The sequence below is a fragment of the Neodiprion virginianus genome, chromosome 6, assembly GCF_021901495.1.
Source record: "Neodiprion virginianus isolate iyNeoVirg1 chromosome 6, iyNeoVirg1.1, whole genome shotgun sequence".
NCBI lineage: Eukaryota > Metazoa > Arthropoda > Insecta > Hymenoptera > Diprionidae > Neodiprion > Neodiprion virginianus.
The window spans coordinates 9,908,566-9,927,789 of NC_060882.1; the positions used below are offsets into that span (position 1 = coordinate 9,908,566).

Consider the following 19,224-nt stretch of genomic DNA (forward strand, 5'->3'; position numbering starts at 1 on the left):
CTACCGGCCAAACTCACTAATGTCGATCAAAACGTGGCAGTGAAACCCGATACTTTTACGAACGATACTACCGTATTGTTTTATTCAAAGGTTTTTTTTTCTTTTTTTTTTTTCTCTTTTTATTCGCCGTGATCGATATCTGGCTGCGGCCGCTAACTTTAGCTGCATATCCATCCCCATCGTTTGGTATTGTCATTGACCAGCCGAAATTCTATTTTTTCGAAGTTTTCCTCGTCGCTTCTCAAGTGTCGTCAACGTTGAACGAATCCGAGGGAGGTTTGTCGAACCCGAATTTCATGAAACTGCATCGTCTCCCTGAGCGTCTGCAGAGTCGTCTGTTCGCAGGTCCTTGTCTCTCCGTTCGTTGTGAAATTCCGTTAGGTAGGCCGGTGAGGCTTGGATGGTTAGAATCAGACGGAGAAAGGGGAATTGAAAACGGAAAACGGGGAACAGGGGACAGCTGGGTCGGTTGACCCCACGTGCGAAGGACGTATACTTACTTGTTCGCCTGCAGGGAGCAACTCCTTTACCAGTGATTCGAATCACCCCCTGGTGGTGACGACTTGCTTGCCGGATAGTCGGAGAGCGGAAAAGACACGCTTAAACTCGGATGCGAGAAATCGTTGCCGTTTCGATACTCGCTCTATTATTATTATTCTCTAACGTTTGATCGTCGTGTCAATTATTGATAAAAATTGGATATAAGGTTATGTTTAATAGACTTGGGGATAGTTGGTGAATATATTCGATCGAACTGCTCTGCAGTAAACGTTTGAAATGATTAGTTACGTCAAAATTCAAATTTTAATCTTGGGCGCAGTAATTACTGCGTAGAATCTATTCTTCACTCACGGATTTTCACGTGCTTTTTTCTATCTCCACTCGAGACGTGGAAAGAAAATTTTGAAATTCACGACTGAGGCTGAATTTTTAAGTTACTTTAAGATTTTTCAATCACGAGTCTAGACGACAAGCGCTTCAACAACAACATGCTTACTCTCCGGTTCTTTCTTCACTTTCAATACGTTGTTGTTTACTGTAGGAAGAAAATCTGAAAATTTTATCGATTCGACTTGTCGCCGGTTTTGATACACGCTCAACTTTTTTGCTGCGGATTTCGTTCATCGCCGTTTTAGAGAAAAAATAATTCCTAACCGATACGTGCCTAGTTTAGCGATCTCTCGTCGCATTATTTTTACAGTGCCGGTACGTGTGGTACGAACCGAGGGTAGCGGAGTGTGTAAATGGCAAATTAAGGCGAACAAGCTGCGTTTCGAGTGCCAATAACATTTACCGTGAAACTAGGACACGTGTTCGGTAATCGTGAGATTTCAGCTGAAAAATACTGAAATTTATTACGCTGCAGAATTTTTCCTGTTATCGAGTATTACGAAAGTAAAATTAAAAGTGACAGTTGTAATTACACGATTGAATTTTGTCGAAGATGTATAAGACAAACTAATCTGTGAGTGGTCTTTTCGGTCGTATGAAAGCAGATGGCCTTGACCTACCGAACAGACGTAATATTAATCCGAAGTAAACAGTTTGTGGCCTATATAAAATATATAAACAGTCTGTGTACGGTCGTCTTGTAAACTGTCTTGAATTATTCGTGTACCGTAAAGCTTGAAATTAAAACGAAAAGTTCTTATTCGTTATTGTGAAATTTCTTCGAGCCTGAAATTCTTTAGCAATTGTTTATCGTTACTCGTGAATTAGTTGCGCACTCCGACGCGCGGAGTGTGCGGAAGAGTCTTATAATATTCCTCGGCGTCACTGGGATGGCGAAAATGCCTGCTGTTTACTCATCTCGCTAAGCCTGGATATCGTTATTGGAGTTTACCACGATTCCCAACTCCACCTCCACCTCCACCGCCCCCACGCTCGCTTTCAGTCGTCCCATCTCGGTGCAGAGGCGAGGATTCCGCCGGCTAGGATTTAGGATTAGCGCCAATCCACCGGGGCTCTACCTTGGCTTCGTCTTAAATCGGTGAACAACATGCTCTGGTTCCGTAACGGCATAAGTCACTGTATAAGAACTAAATTTCAGACAACCGTATTCCGCAGGTAGGCCAATTTCTATGACGCGTGAATTCGAGTCTCTCGGTTCGCCTCGTCGTCGACTTACCTCCGCATATTTGCCACTTTCATGACGTACTCTTGGCGCTTAATGTCGAGTGCTTACTCGATTCATTCATCTCGATTTTCACCTCGTATACCGTAATGTATATGGGCTATGTAACTCGCTCGTTATACTCCTGTAGGAGAGTTTACGCGTGCCAGTTTCCCTCGTCTAGAGTTACACCTCAATTAATTAAGGGGATTTGCGTACCTACTACGAGTTAATCCATGAAATATTGAACCGTGTGTTTGCTGCTGTTGCTTTGAGGAATTGAAATTTTCACGTCACGTGTCTATTTATGGTGGAGCTGTATCTTGGTCAAGACAATAACACGTGTCGGTATGTTGATAAATTATTTTGTTTCACAAATTCTGGTCAGATTTAAGTTTTATTTTGCTAAATTCAATTCCAACGTCAGCGGGTATGAGAACGCCAAATATAACTACTCACGATCAATACGGAGATTATTATAGATAATTGATTAATTATCGATTAATGCCGTATGATGCATAACGCAACGTACCTACACATATCCTATTATTGGAGAGTAAATGTCGAACATGATGGAAAATTTTTACATGTCTTAAAATGAAAACGTTATACGAATTCTCGATAGAGATCAAGATTGAGTGTTGTATGAAAATGATTATGACTTTCGAAATATTACGTTGCCTGTAGTTTATTAAAAAAAAAAAACGCTTGATTTCGTACGATCTGTTCCAATTAGTTACTAGATGAAGCTTCGTTGCGCCTGAACTTCCTCGATCCTACGCAAATTGCCGTCGTTTGTGTTTTTTCGCGGTTTCTTTTTTTACTGATCCAACAGAAAAAGATCAGGATTAAAAATAAAAAGAAGAAAACATATCTGGGATTCAACAACGTTGGCTTTTGACCAAGATAAGACCAACCAATTGTATTGTATTTTTTTTTTACATAGAATCCGTGTATACAAGTGTTAGGATCCAATTTCGACGATAATTCGAATATCTCCAAGGTCTTGGTGCGTATAAACTTTTCTCTGATCATTTTGCATGAATTTTGATATGCACACCTACCAGCTATCCGCGTAAGTTCGAAGAGTAAGATCGATTGCCGGCTCACAAGTGAAATATTCAACCCGTTCATCGTCCATGAATGTATTCAAGTTTATAACGTAATTAAATATCGTAATAGTTGTTGCAAGATATCACGCAATTACAGGACCACGTGAACGCTGGAATCAATATCAGGAAATAGCTCTGAAGAATTTTAAAGCCATGCTCTTGAAATTTGAATCAGTGAGAATTCACCAACTCCCAGTTACACTGACGATTCGGTGACTTTTCACTGTTATTTCATTGTGTCTTCCAGTGTATATACTATGATTTCCTCCAGTGGTATACTTGTAACTGATTCACGTTTAGAGAGCATGCAATTTATATACTGCCAGTGAAATGTCGCGATTATTGTATCATGGAAACCGCAGCATTAGTCCTCCGCCTTGCTGCACGGGGATTGGGTAACCCTTCAACCGCGACACGTGACGATTATACGGAACATGAAGGCAAAAGAGCACATTTTGACTGCGGTCAGGCGGCCCACCGTGGACCTTAATTCTGACGTTATTATTTCGCACCAGGGTTTCGAAACGAGGATCGGGATCTTCGTTTATCCCATCGCTTATGGGGACTGAATATTCTCGACGTTTAAGCTCGCGGGAACATCGATTGGTCATTAAATCGGATATCGCAGGGGGGGATTCGACGAGATAATCAATCTGTCGCTCAGAATTACAGACGCTATTGGGATGTAATCAAAAGTTATATGTTGCTACATTTAAAAAGTTATTTATATTTTCCAAAATAATCAGAAAAACTAATCACGTACTACATTTTCCTATATTTCGTAAAGTACCCGCGGTATTAAAATAATTAAAATACCCTACGAATTAGCAATTTAGTTTACCCAAATGCGAGCATTAAAAAACTTGGACGAACAAAGGCGGTTCGAAACAGCACCAAGCCATCAGCAAACGAGCGTTTCGATATAAACTCGTCAAAGCTAACGGAGGTTTATGTTCATTCATTCACCGTGATTAATCGTTTATTCAGCGGTGACTTAATTAACCACCCTATGCGGTAGATATTTTCTGGGATTGTATGGTATGCTCGGATCGCTGAACGATACACGGACCTGCGGCAGTCTGCGAACTGACGAGCCTGTGTGGATACACATTTACCACGGTGCAAGTTAATTAATCGCGCAACCTTTGAACTGTGAGGTTTAAACTTACGAGCCACTGCAGTATGGGTATAGACACAGTTATATAACGTTAATGAACTGTCCCTACCTTCATACCTATGTATGTATTTATGGGATTGCACGATAAATAAAAACCTTGGGATGGAAGAAGATCTGACTTCTAATAAGACAAATTTTTTCGTCCTTTATTTTCATCTTCATTCTTTTACGAAGAAGATTCGCCAATTTAATTTTATTTAAATTTTTTTTTTAGTAATAAATAAATAATGAGCGGGTTGTTTAACAAATCTGAAAATTAATTTAGCCAATCAATCAATCATATCGAAACTCCGCACAAACTTGGAACTATTTAAATTAGAAGCGAAACAGTATGTTGTTAATTCTTGTCTCAAGTTGCGGAGAGGATGGTATAGTTCTTGACGTTCCAGTCGAGAGATGTTTTGCAAAATCAATTCAGAAACCGTAATACATTGCCTTAATTTTTCCGGATTTTTTAACTCCTAATAAAGAATTTAATTACCGAAACGGAATGTAAATAAAGGTGTACATAAATTATACCATAATAAAAACCCCTCCTTTTTTGTGACCATGGAACTTGACATCTTTTGGCATAAACGTCTTTGCTCGGTGATTGAAACAACTTTATCGAACTCGGGTAATACAACCTGATTCAAAGAAGACAGATCTTTTTTCTTCACAGTTAATAACGTGAACGAGGTCAGTTCACGTGAATTTTCGTTGATAACAGAAAGCGATTAGAATAGGCGAAAACGCACGCTGTCAGGTCATAGGCTGGGCATATTTGGACAGCTACGCGACATATGGAATGAATATCGTATCACAGTCCACTGCTGGCACAAGCGTAATTCAAGTCTGGGTTCGCAGCCACGCGCGATTCTGCTGTAAAGTCCACCACGTGTAGGTCGTAGGTTAACGGAATGCAGACACTTGTGACCTTTGCAAGTTCAGGTAGCCTCGCCGACGACGTCGCATCGTCCGTATCCTGCGGCAACTACCACCAACTAACTTGCGAATAAACAACTGGTCGATGTCTCGCGGAATTCCCGTAGGTTGGAGCATACACTCGTCACCGCCAACTCTTCCTCCTCCTCCTCCTCTTCCTCATACTCATCCTCATCCTTCTTCTACCGGACGACTTGACTTCGCAGTAGTATTCACGCCGTTGTCACGTGGAGTAGGACGACACAATTATATACCTACCCTTTGAAGGTACTCAACCGTCGAATAAAGCCCAGGGGAACCAAAGCTCATCGTCACTGCTCGTATCGCCCAAGCGCCTGCCTCGTTTCTCTTTCTCTCTTTCGCTGTCTTTCCACCTCCCATTTCATGTGCGAGATGGATCCAATAGTACAATCTTGAAGGATTCTTTGTAGTACACGCTGATGGCACTTTGATACATTATATCGATGCGTAACGATTACGCCGTTTTGTTCAACCATTTGCTTTTCCTCTTCTTTTACAGTGTCTATATTCCAAATGTTCCCCAACAGATTCAAGTATATTTTTGTACTAATATCTTGTGATGTAAGTACGAAAATTGACGAGCTTGAAGTTCGTAACGTTTACATAACGAAACGGTGCTTGTTTTTTTTTTTTTTTACAAATCGCTTTGCGGCAATTTTAGAATTCCTTATCTGGGGACGGCCATAGAACTGAAGTTTTTGAATTTCGTACCTGTGCGAATGACGGTTGAGGCTTCTTGAAACTCGTTTCAGTCTATCGATCGTCGGCAGTTAACGATAACAGAGTCACACGCGAGGAATGAAAGAATGACAATTTTTTAACAAGATAACACGGTCGAGATATCGACTTACGGTCTGAAGCCCCGACGATGCTCTTTGGTGTGTATTGTTCAATAGCACGCACGGTTAAGCCTTTAGTCGCAGGGACGACTGTCCTTTTAGCAGTTCCCGGCTAACCGACGCTTTTGGATAAATACTTTCTTGACAGAATAGCGTGCGTGCCCGTAAGTTGTGCGTATCTTACGTACGTATTGTTCTTTTTTCGTTTTTTTTTTTCAGCTGGAAATTGTTAGCACGTTTAATCAGAGCACTTGTGGTGAAAATAATTGAATCAATAGTGTTCAAAAAGTGGAAAAATGGAAGCTCGGTAAACACGTTCTTTCAACGTTCGCGTAGGAATTTGATTACAGTTGAGAGGAAATTCAAGGTACAATAAGAAAATAAACAAAATCGAGTACTTTCTTTTTTGTTGGAATTGTGTCGTTTATTGTTTACTCATAACGGCTCGGAAAATAAATACCAATCCGGACTGCAAGTTTCCAGAAAGTAATAAAATTCAGGTGTCGTACTAACATGTATCGGATGGTACTACGTTATAATTCGTTCTTTTCGACCATTCAATATTGGTAAAGTTCAATATGATACACGATCTTTCACTTGAATATAGAGAATCAATTGGTGATGAGAAATCGGAAATTTATAAGATCAAAATGAAAAGTTGATGCTTACAGTTTCTCAGAGTTTATACGTATAAAGGGTTGGAATATCCGACGTCCAGGATGAAGGAAATACCGATATGAAAATTTCATTTTCCGAGCAACATCTAACATTACGTTTGTCAGATTAAACAGCTTACACTGCTTACACACAGTTTCGCTCTCAAATTAACCGACGCATTTCCGTCAAGCCATGGCTCATCGTCAGTCAGGCTTGGTGCTCGCAGCTAGTACGTACATATATATATATATGTATATATATATATATATATATATATATGTATGTATGTATGTATGTATAATGTATATGCATACTACTTAGGCTGACGCTGTGCCGCCCGCTTCGGTGCCCAGCGAGCAACTTGTTAATTAACCTCAATTGCAAGGAGAGACTGATCAACGACGAGCAATAACTTTGAGCTCCTCCTGTATTTACGGGCGAAGGAAGCTGTTGAAGCTCGGCGGTTTTCACTTATCACGTGAATACTCCTTCCACGTACCTATATACCTGAAAAAGTTTGGCCGGAGCTGTGGGTATTTGAAATTATACCTAACGTCAATTTTTTGGAAAACTTAGGTAAATGCGTACAAAAATCGAAATGATGAAGGATGATTCAGGCTCTGATGCAGTGTCGTGAGAGTACGTCAAAATACAGAATATATACGTAAAACTGAAGACAAATATTCAATTACAACTCTCGTAGAATCAGGATTATGATTGTCGAAAGTGGCTTATCATTGTTTTTTCATTCATTTCGGAGCGCAGTTTATATCTCATGAGACTTGCAACGGTAATAAATATTGTACCAGGTCCGGTACTTGTAGCGGTTGGTTTGTGTCGTCGGCATACCTTTATACGCGAGCAAAACGGTTAATTCTGCCTTTCCCCCCGTATCTTGCAAACTTTTTCCTTCCGGTCTACTTTGAAATAAACTTTGTGTTCTTTTTCTTCTTCTTCTTCTTCTTCTTTTACTACTTCTTTGACGGTATGGTTTTCTCAACTCTTGATCTATTAGATTTACTTGTGTATCCACTTTCAAGAGAAACACACAGGCGTGTAGGTATGTATTTTCTTGAAATGAAATCGAGACCGGGATGGGTATGTTTTGCATGGGAAAGGAAGTCACAAACACACCTCGGAAATGTAACCAAGATCTCGTCTAAATACGCTCACATACCTAACCACCTAAAAAACCATGCTTTGTAGAAAGGAATCTGCATCGTTTAATCGGCCGCGGTACGCAAAGTGACGGAAGAGTTTTCAACCGTAGATATTCGTGATTGCAGATCGTGCAATGTTGATATCTTTACGATAGCCAGGCTAAAAAATTAATTCACCCAGACTTCACTTTTACCCGATCTAATATTCACGCCGAGGTCAACAGTCGAGATGCAGACTAATTTGTCAGCGTTGCTTATGTTACACCATCTACTTCGCATAAACTCATACATCTATAAGTCGCACGCTTTCAAAATACCGTCGACTTATTGGGCCGGAGTTGAAGTGCCTAATGTGAAAAGTTCCGAAAGTCCCAAAATTACGAATTATTTGTGCGGTGAAACTTGTAGCAAAGAAATCAAACTTTGAAGAAACAACCAAGTTTCTAATGGTCGGAAACCCGTAGGCTCAAAGTCCTGAAATTCGAGTTACGATAGAGCGAAATTCTGAAAAATAAAGTTTCGATAGAGTAAAAGTCCGAAAGTTAAAATATACTCACTTTGCGTAGTTCGCTCAACGAGTGCGTGTAAAAAATCAGAAAAATCGAAAATCAGAATATCCAGGATCCCGAACGAAAAAATATCGAGAATCCAAAACAAACAAAGATTAAAATGCTGAAATTTCTCCAAGCCAGAAATTCACAGATCTGAAAATCTTCGATCATTTAGAATTTCGATGTTTCAGATTTTTGAATATTATCATTTTCGCACTTTGACTTCGAGCATCAGATTTCGGACCATTTAAAACTTCGACGTTTCGTCAAAGTTTGATTTCTTTTACGTTAAGTTTCGCCACCAAAAAATTTGGAACTTTTGAAATTTGGAATTTCAACTCCGCCCCAACTTATTATATCCTGTCATATCGCTATCCAGTTACCAATTTGTTGTTATTTTTTGTTTTTTTGTTTATTCACTTATTCATTTTGTTTTTCAACTCTGTCCAGCTGATGAATTATGCATTTGTTTGTTTAATCTTTGTAGTTCTTAATCGAGACAAATCTGTTTCCCGCGGCGATTTAATCAAAGCGTCAGCGACGGTTGCTCGAGGGAATGTCAGCTGCTGACTGACTCAAACGATGATGGGCGATTCGTGGTCCGCAATCACTCCGATGATACTGCAACTTCAGCAGCAGAGGCGCAGCTTCGACTTCGTTCCGCGTTATCGTACATATATTTAGCTGTTGACAAAGTAGGATTTTACCATTTGCAAGCTCTTCTCAAGAGGGACACGCTCGTACCACGGTGAATGTTCACGTTGCGCGATTCTCTCGCTTCGCCCATTTCTGATGGCGCTGACGGAAAACCGTTATAATACCCGGCTCGCGTCTCGGGATATACTTAGGAAGCCAGGGGGCGTTAACTTTGACAAATGGGGTGAAATACAGATTTTCGTGAATAAAAAGCGTAAATAAGGAAAAATCAGATTTTTCTAAAATTGTTTCGAGTTACATGTCATCATCGCCAACCAATCACCATTTGCTTTATTCAAGGAGTATATAATGACAATATTGACGTATAAGTGAAAATAACGTTAAAGTGAAATATTCCAAAACTTCGTGATTTGAGAATAGAAAATTTATAATATTTAGTGGTTTTTCAGGTATCATCTTGGCATTGCATTCACCTCTGACAAAATCGACTACTTGATATTATTAATCAGAGCATTTCACCGCAACGCGTTCTTATTGTTCTAAAACAGTAATTCTTCGAAAAATTTTCTATTTCCAAATTTTTTTCATATTTATTACTTATTTTTTCATACTTCTAATTTACACGATAACATTATAAGACAGTGAAAGTATATTCCTGAACTTTTTCAGGTTGATCGGACTCGCATATTTCAAATGGTAACACAAAACGCCAGCTGTAATAACGTATAACTGAATAGAGAACAGCGCTAGGGAACGGAATAAGTCGCGTACAAGTGGGAAAAACGTACAAACGAGAAAAGTATAAGTGAAATATTTTCACACGGTTTATTGGCAGAAATTGCTAGGACCGAGAAAATTCAACGTTTAAAACAGTTTTTGTTTTTTCAAAATTATTACCAACGAAATGTTTCGCATAGCGTGATTTACTATGTTCATGATGGAAAGAACCTTCTTCTGACGAGTTAAGAGAATCTTGTAATTGAAAGAAATACTTAAAATTAAAATTTCGTGCAAATATGGTCATTTAGCTACAACGTTATTATTTAATCTCATCGTAATGTTCAGTAGCATAAATCATCACGATATATTGAACTTTTTGAGACAAGCAAAGTGTTCAAAATTATATATTCAAATCGAAGTTATGCTTCGTTGTGTCGTATTCAATTAAAGATCGAACGTTGCTGCATTCTTTGTTGAAAATACGACCTACCTTAAAGATATCGCTGCTCAACTTTGAACGTTGAATTATACCGGATCATAAAATCTCGTAAACGCTTCTAATCTTTCGCATAGCTGCACGCGTGCGATAGAACAGTTAACGACTTGGTTCTTTTTCTTTTTTTTTCTTTGCTTTTCTACAAAATCCCGACATCTTCACACAAGCTTTTATCCGGTTACACGAAAATTTAAAGATGATAATTCTTCATCCTTCGTGTATACAACCAACGAGTTGCACACGATTATATACGTATTTTCACATCCCTTTTCCGACGCCCACATGCTTCCTACACGCTCGCATGCATATGTATTTCACGCTTGTGAATAATACATAGTATAATAGCATATACGTATATATCATGCATACATATACCTTTATGGATACACAATATCGTTGTGGGTAAATTTATACCTTATACTCCACTCGGAGGAGGGCGCATCGCGTAATCGATATTCATCGCAACGCCTCTGCAGTTTGATGGATTAACGATTTCCCATATACGTGCTCGTTCTCTTTCTTTTTTTACCTTCTCTACCTTGCTTTTTTTTTTGTTATTTTATTCTCTTTTCCGCCGATTTTTATTTTACTAGCTCGCTCCCCCCCCCCCCCCCCCCCCCCCCGTTTTTAATGTCACGCGGTTGATGCGACCGGACTAGTTGCACATCTTTCGACGCATAGATTCCGACTCTTCAAACAAATTTACGCTTTAAAATGCGACTTCTGAGTTTTCTTGGGAAGACTAATTTTACAAGTAAAGGTTACATATATGTATAAAATATCTATATTGAAAATCAATGAAAACTATATTTCTCTTTCGATTTTTCCGCAACCTACAATACGTTATAAAATCATATCTCTGTTATATAATTGGAAGCATTCATGTGTATATATATTATACACGTGTATAATACTTTATTATACATATTTGTGCCTCGACAACATAGGCGAATGGAAAGTATTACATATTACGTATGCGTATGCGGATTCGATCGGATCGGATATTTGTTCCTCTCACATTATACTACACAATTCCCGGAAATCCGTTGGCCAATTTTTTTATTTTATTTATTTTATTTTTTTTTTCATCTATTTTTTTATTTTTCCAATTTATTTTTCACTGGCACACTGCCGAGCAGCAACCGCGCTCAACGCCAAGATATACGCGGCGAGAATTACTGCGGGAGAAACGCGACGCGACTTATTCGAAGCCGTGGAGTGTGCCGTTTATGTAGTCAGGTGGAGCAATAAAACGTAGCGGGAACGAGTAAAAAGAAAAAATAAAGAAATGAAATGAAATAGAAAATAACGCCGCAAATTAGTCGGCTGGTTTTCCAATCTCACAAATCTGTCAATGGTTTATCATATGAGTCTGTGTGTGATGTTGTTTAATGATTTTACGTATAATCACCTAATCCAACAATAAATGTCAGGGCTTAAAAAACGAGGGAATAAAATTGTGAAGAAATTTAGGGTGAAAATATAACGCAAATTTTATTGTTTACTATTTTTATATATTACGCCACCAACTTTGATTGATCCATGCGTTGCTAGTGATTAGGGAATGAAGAATTGGGAAGTACGCCGAATTGCAGTTGACTTGAAACAAAATAATTACCTGAATAAATTGAAGCAGTTATGTGTTACAATATGTACAAAGTTGTATGTAACGCAAGTGAATTGCTTATTTTATGCAAATAATCTTTCTGTCCAATTATTCAGAATCAACCAAAATAAGTAAATATTTGTATTTCAGATGATACTACATTATCCAATTATTTATCTTATGCGGGAATTAAATTTCTTATCATAAAGTTAATTGTAAAATTGAGAAAACGAAATAATTTCAATGCATTATTGAATAGAATTATCCAACGGTTAGATGAACTTGGAAAAAAAAACACTTTAATCATATCTTCTTTACAATTTACTGTTTCAGGTAAGCGACCACAAAATGAACGCCGTTTCTAGTTCCACAAGGCGGATCGGCGACTTGTGAGTATCATTTAATTAAATAGCATAATATAATGCAAATTGGGGTAATCATTGCATTACTGTAAATACAGTTGGTTTACTAACAGCAAAAGTTGACACCGAGGCGTAGATATTATATCTTGGCACCGCAGCTACTCAACATTATTATTAACCCTCGACGCATGAAAGCTAAAAGAAAACAAAAGTACAATTTTTTCAGAGAATTGAAAGTTTCAAATGTAATTTTCCACTGTAATGTCGTACAAAGTACGACGTTTCAATTCGTGCCTAGTTTCGCATTTAACGTGAATTTCAATCGATACGTGCAGTAATTACACCACGGTTTAATTGCTTGTAAACTCGACAGGTGTTAATTTATATGCACTTTTACGCACGAGTCGTTTTTATTATCAATAATTTGAAAGCCCGTTGACAGATGTTTTGAATACAAAGGCAATATGGATGACTAAAACATCAAGGCTGTACAATTTTTATGCAAAACTATAATTCATCTGTTATTTCAAGATTTACACTAAATCGATTTTAATCGGTTTCAAAGGAATAACTGTAAAATACGTATTGCATGATTGATTTGTTTATTATTATCACTATTATTGTTATTATAATTTTTATTATTACTAGCTGAGGGAATGATTTGCTAAATTTAATACAAAAGATCATTGTATTACTCATGTACTACCGAGATTCCTGTTCTCGCAAAAAGGGGGCTGAACTTGGCATGATCCTAGTGCCAAACTGTTGCTTCGACGTTTACGTACGAAGTATAGAGAGGAGAAGGAGAAGCCTATTTCGGCTAGCCGAGAACAGGGCGTGAAATAGGTTATGGAGATGTAAAGTGTCGTTTACATGATTTCCCCCGATGGTATGAATGTGACGCCGTGCGTAAACGCGGGGTCTGCCCGCGGTTTGGTGAGCGAACGAAACTGAGAAGTAGAGAGAGGGGAGGGGGCGGGGGATGAGATTTAAAAAATAAAATGAAAAAAAAAATAACACGGAACGAAGGAGGATGGAAAGTACCAAAAGGCGAGAAAACGGAAGGGACTAAATCAGGCATCAGTATTCAGTAGAGGTCTCGACTCTTTTCTTTTCCCTGCCATTTATTACCATCACTCTATATACGTATATATCTACGCACAGAAAGAAACTCTCGACGTGCTTATATGTATCTTCTTCTTTTTTCTTTTTTTAAAATCGTTTACACATTAAGAGAAAAAATAAGTAAAGGAACGAAAGAAAGAATGGGCATGGCTAAAAGTAGTCTGTGTGGTCATTCTTTTTTGTTCTTCCCAAACTCTCATTTCTGTCCGCTTTAGATCATTGCGTTTTTACACGGATATGTAAGATGGAAATATAGCAAAATATTCATTGAGCAGAAGAGTTCGCTAATTTTATTTAAATGATTTAAAACACATCATTGACATCCAAGCTTTTTCTTATAATTCCACTATTTTCAATTTGCGTATTTTTCAAGACATCTTCCTAGTCTGAAAATATAATAATTTCACCTTCCTCTGCTCAATGTATAAATAACCTGTGATAAAAATCAATAAACAGTATCAATTGTTGGCCAACCAAGCCTCCTTAAAGACAGTCCGAGTTAGTTTAACGCGGGAACGGAGGCGTGTTACTAGCAGTTAATAACCTGTAATTAAGTTTACGGGCACCGTTCGAGCCTCGTGAATAATTTTTTTCTCACACTGACAATTATCGTGAAAAATATACGGTAGGTACTTCTGACGCAAAAAAAAAAAAAAAAATCACTTTTGCAAACCATAAGCATAGAAGCAAGTGGCGAATCTTTACGACTGCTGTTGCACCTCTTTTTCAACCTTTCTTCGTTTTTATGGGCAGCATCGTTGATTTCGATAGGTTTCACCCAATATTATCCAATAGAAACCTTTCAATAATTGAAAGAAACTTACGAGCGTGTATAGAAAATTGGAATCTAAGGAGTGTGTGTGTGTTGTATACGCCTTCTTGAATTTTGAATCATTTCAATGATTCGAAGAATCAATTGTCCTCCATTCATATCCCATTATTAGTAAAATATCGTTCAACTCTTTTACAGTTATTCATTTATTTTTCCGTGATCGAAAAGTTCGTACAAACGGGCTAAATAGTCGCGAAAAAATTATGGTAATCGTTTGATCGATTGAAGATTCGGCAAGTTAAATAAAGAAATGTACTCTTCGTGGTTTCAACTTGTTATAACATCTCATTTACATCGATTTTTTTAACACCTTCCTTGTAATTCGATACTAATACAGTGGTTTTGACAATTTTTCTCTCCTTTAGCTCGTGTAATTGAGATATGATTCTTGTAAAAACTTGGCGAGAATTAGTTTTTCAAACGTCTCGCTGTAGCTTGGAGTACCCAAACGGCGACTGTCTTGCGGGTTGTAAGCGTCCCTATCGGAGAGTTATCGAAGACCGAGATGTTGAATGATGCTGAAGTTAGTAACGTTGCTGTAACGACTAACGTTTCGAAAAATCGTTATTTTACCGTTGCAGGAATGTCTGAAATTCAGAAAATCATAAGAAGGCAAAATGTACTCATATTTTGAAAACTTGACCACTTCGAAGTCACTGTAAACTTGGATAACCATTAATTTCTTCCCCCCAGTGTTTCGATACGTTAACGTTATTAACTTCAGCCTCATGATGTCGTGTGGTTCGCCCGAATAGTTACCCCAAGTGTCTTGCGTTTGGAGTTTGGTGCAGCTATGCAAGTATATCGTGACTAAGTTGTCTGGTGGATACTCGGCGGTGCAACTTTCGCACGGGTACCTACAGGAGTTGAAGGAACAAGCAGAGGAGAGATTTGCCATTACTGTTTTCTCTTACGCATACTCAGGTAATGTAAAAAATCGTCTCACAGTTGGACACTAAAAAGATTTTTCTACTTTATTTCTCGCAAAACCCAAATCAGCAAGGAGAGAATTTGTTTGAGATTATTGACAAAAATCGTTTTTTTTTTTTTTTTTTTTCTATGTCTTGCACGATTAAAAACATTCGTACAAAAAAAAAACAAAAAACATCCTTCCACCAATTTTTAGGCTACGGTATCATATGCATTGAAAAAAAGTTTCAACCTCCTGCCATGAAAATGTATGCCCAAGAAATCTTTCCAACAAGATTCTGCGCACCGTTGCGAAAAATTCCTCAATTCTAATAATTGGTGGATGGATTTTTTTCTATACGACTTCCAGTAACGATTCTCTCAATTCTTGCTCTCATCGTAATTGAACGTCGCGAAGTGAAACCGCCATTCTGTGAATATTTTAATCTTAACATCTGTAAAGTACATGAGCGAGTCTTGAGTCTTTGAGGTGTTGGTGACGTCAGTCTGTCGTTTTTGCCGAGAGCTTGTGTACACCACGGAGGTATGTCGGTACCCAGGTACGCGTTCCTTTGAAGGAAGGTCTTACCTACCTGCCCCTCCGTCGGGGAAAATTGTAAAGTGCATTTTGTCCTTCCGCGTAGATGCAGGTAGATACGCGAGTATCTGCTTGCAGCAGACGACAGGTTGGCCGGTGCTTGTCTTCGGTATTTTTCCTTTCCTTTTGGTCCTTCCTCGTCTCATCGTCAACGCGACCTCATTTTCTGCCATCGCGTCACAAGATCATTTCGTCCTTTCACATCGGGCGCGAAATCGTGACGCGTCTTATCCGCTATCTCCGTGTTATTATGTATTATACCGGCATTGTTAGTTTTCGTGAACAATTTTTCAAACTTTCGTGAACAACGCAGACAAGTAAGTAGGTCTGATCATTACCGATAAAGGGTCAAGGGGCGGTGTTGATCCTGCCGCTTCGGATCGATTAAGAGGAACTTCCGGTGCTGAGGAAATCCATAAATCTCGGTGCTTCTCGCCTCCTACATTATCACAGTTTCTAACAATACCAAACAGCAGTTATATCGAATACAATATCAAGTTTATCGCTTGATTTCTTACCGCTTCGGATTTTCACGACCAGATCGCGTTGGGTTTGGTTTCGGTGATGGTTAATCGCCTCAGTTGCTCGTTTACCGACATTCAGGAAGTTGCCGGAGTTAACAAGGTGGACATAATTTTTTTTATTTGCTAACGTATACCTGTGCTGTAGGTATGCAAACACACTACAATGTTCCTTCGTTCCGCAACCTCGAAACTGGATTCGCAAATTTTACCGGAGCAATATCATCGTCTCATTTGAAATATCAAACACCAAACCAACCCAGGAATTATTCAAGGGATGTTGGTCGTAGGGACAGAGGGAAAATAGTTTACTTGAAAGATACGAAGGAGTAGGTCAAATTTATAACGCTGAGAAACTTCTGCACCCCAATCGGAATATTACAAACATTTAGAGGCTCGCGGTAAAGGGAAGGTTCGCTGCTTGTCGGGTTCCAGGGCTTGTCTTCTCTCTCTCTCTCTCCCTCTCTCTCCCTCTCCCTTTCCCCCTCGCCCTGTGGTTAGAAATTCCGTCTGTGATATTCGGCTGTGTGGGTTACTACGGGCTCTGTTCTACCAACGATTGTACGGTATGCGCCTCCCGCCGTACGGCAGACAAAATCAATATGCTGGATCGAGCACGTGGTACTTTGACCACACCACTTCTACACACACTTTGTATCCTCCGTCAGACTTCTGTATCCACGCGATGCATAGAAGAGAGCCTCACGCTTCTAGCATTTTTATTGTTCCGATGTTTTTTTTTATGAAAAAAAATTCACCAACTTTCATGTTTTCAGAGTCCAGTTGAGTTGTAAGGAATTTTATTCTTTGTTTTTTTCTAATTTTTTTAATGTTTTTCGAAATTTCGTACAATTTTCAAGTAAGGTTAGTAGAAGTTTGTTCTGGACCAATGTCCAATGTTTAACGTCATAATTATGCTTGATTAATATTTCTTAGGATTGTTTTTGCGAGTGTGTTAATACAATCGAAATTTCTTTTCGTTCTTTTTTTCGTGCAATTATTGTTGCTTGCAGCTTCTAGAGAAGGAAAAAACGAAATCAAATCGAAAACGAACCAAAGATGTATACATTTTTTTTTATACTTGTATGAAAAAAAAAAAAATAACGACTATATGTCTACGACTAAAGTACGAATGAATCTACAATCTATTTCAGTTTCCCAGTACAGTCGAAGTAACTGATTGCAAATTTGCAAAGTTATATCGTCGTTCGCACGGTATATGCATATTTGCGACCGAAATGTGTCAACGGAAATTCAAGCGACTCGAGCGAGAGAAATCGATGCGAATGGTGTAGTAATTGACGGAATCTCCTTGAGCCCAGTTTATCGCGATATGGCCGAGCGCGATCGCAAAGTACCCATAGAAATGTCGTTTGTTAAACCCCTTTCGGGTTATCGCTCGACCACATCAACGTATGACATGCAGAGGCTGTTGCGAGAGGACGCGAAGATTTATACACAGCACGTTTCTCGGGTGTTCGTTATTTTTAGTTGTGAAAATTCTTACCTCTAACTTACTTTTATTTTCTTAATTTACATCGTACAAGATGTTGTTTCAGAAAATTACTGTGTGAAATTATTTCGCGAGTTTATTGTTATCGTTGTAGTTGTTGCGATTTATACCGGTTATAAAAAATTTGAAAACAAATGCTGAAAATCGATGGGGTAAATTTTTTTATAATCGATTCGCCGACGTTCGTGAATTACAATAGTCAGTTTCGCACTTTTGCGAATAACCGTATAAACTCTGTGATCCCTAAAATAAACGCTTCGGTGGAAATATTTCTTCTTCGGAGGCAGGATGACTCATATGCCCAACAAATGTATCTCAGAAACGAGTGTATAAAATTAAAACTAACAGTGCTTGGTGGCCGATACTTTCCTTGACGTTAGTCTCTTGAGATCGATTTTTCGAGAAATAAAATTCGTATTTATATCAATTCTCACAATCACGTGTCTTATAAAAGTGTGTTCCGTTAAATTTCCGTTACGGTAAAATACTGTGATCAATGCACGGTGACTGTGTTCGGAAAACGAGGGTGAGACTAATAACATTCAATGAACAAAACATTGAGATAAAAGTCATCGTTTTGCAGAACCTGAGGATTAACGGAAGGAATTGAATTTAACAAATCCGACAATGAATATATTCACGGCGCATTACGGTTTGCCGAATTCCATAAAATTCTAAAGTTGCGAAACAACGAGTTTTTCTAAAAACTCACCGTTACAATAACGTTACAAACTTGAACCTGATTTCGCAAAGTATGTTATCGCACGTGTAAAATAAATACCCCCCGTCGAGTGGATAATACAACGCGTACAAGAACAGACCAACGAGTAGCGACTGAAACTCGAAAGGAATCATCGTCCGCGGTAAAAGAGTAATTAAATATCTCCAGCGTTTCAGTAAAACGTATTGCTAATTGTACGCGCAAGCACCACATTCTCCGAGAGTTATCGAATACCCTCGATCGCGGATCGATACGAAAAAGTGCAAGATAAGATAGCAAATTGCGCAACGAATCGGAGATAACGATAACGGACGAGCACGAGAAAACTCGCAGTAGTTGCGAACGAAGTACGAAAAGATCGTCGACGGAGTATCAATTCGTCCCTCGACTCCGAGGGGTATTTCAGCCTCGTGTGCCGTTTCGGACGGTTCGACGGCTTAGCGGGGGCGGCCGGGGGGAGGCGGGGAGGGTCGACGGACTGGTTAATGAAGAGAAGATGGCGGTAGGGCGCGTGCCTGCGGCCATCCTCGACGAGCCGGTCGGTCCGTCCTCCGGTGACATCTGCATCGCGTCGCTCGTACTAGGAGGATGTTGGCGGGTAGGTAGGTAC

General features: G+C 38.9%; 1 protein-coding gene across 5 annotated transcripts in view; it reads left to right on the forward strand.

Annotated features, from left to right (window-relative positions):
- Window positions 1–19,224, forward strand: part of LOC124308255 (AF4/FMR2 family member lilli) — a 204,497-nt gene that overhangs the window by 55,743 nt on the left and 129,530 nt on the right. Inside the window, exon 2 of one of the 5 annotated variants that reach the window (XM_046770810.1) lies at window positions 12,367–12,422. The exons of the other annotated variants lie outside the window; for them this stretch is intronic. Within the exon in view, the coding sequence (XP_046626766.1) occupies window positions 12,382–12,422 (41 nt within the window). The 5' untranslated portion in view covers window positions 12,367–12,381. The remainder of the gene's footprint in view (window positions 1–12,366; window positions 12,423–19,224) is intronic. 5 annotated transcript variants of the gene reach the window in all.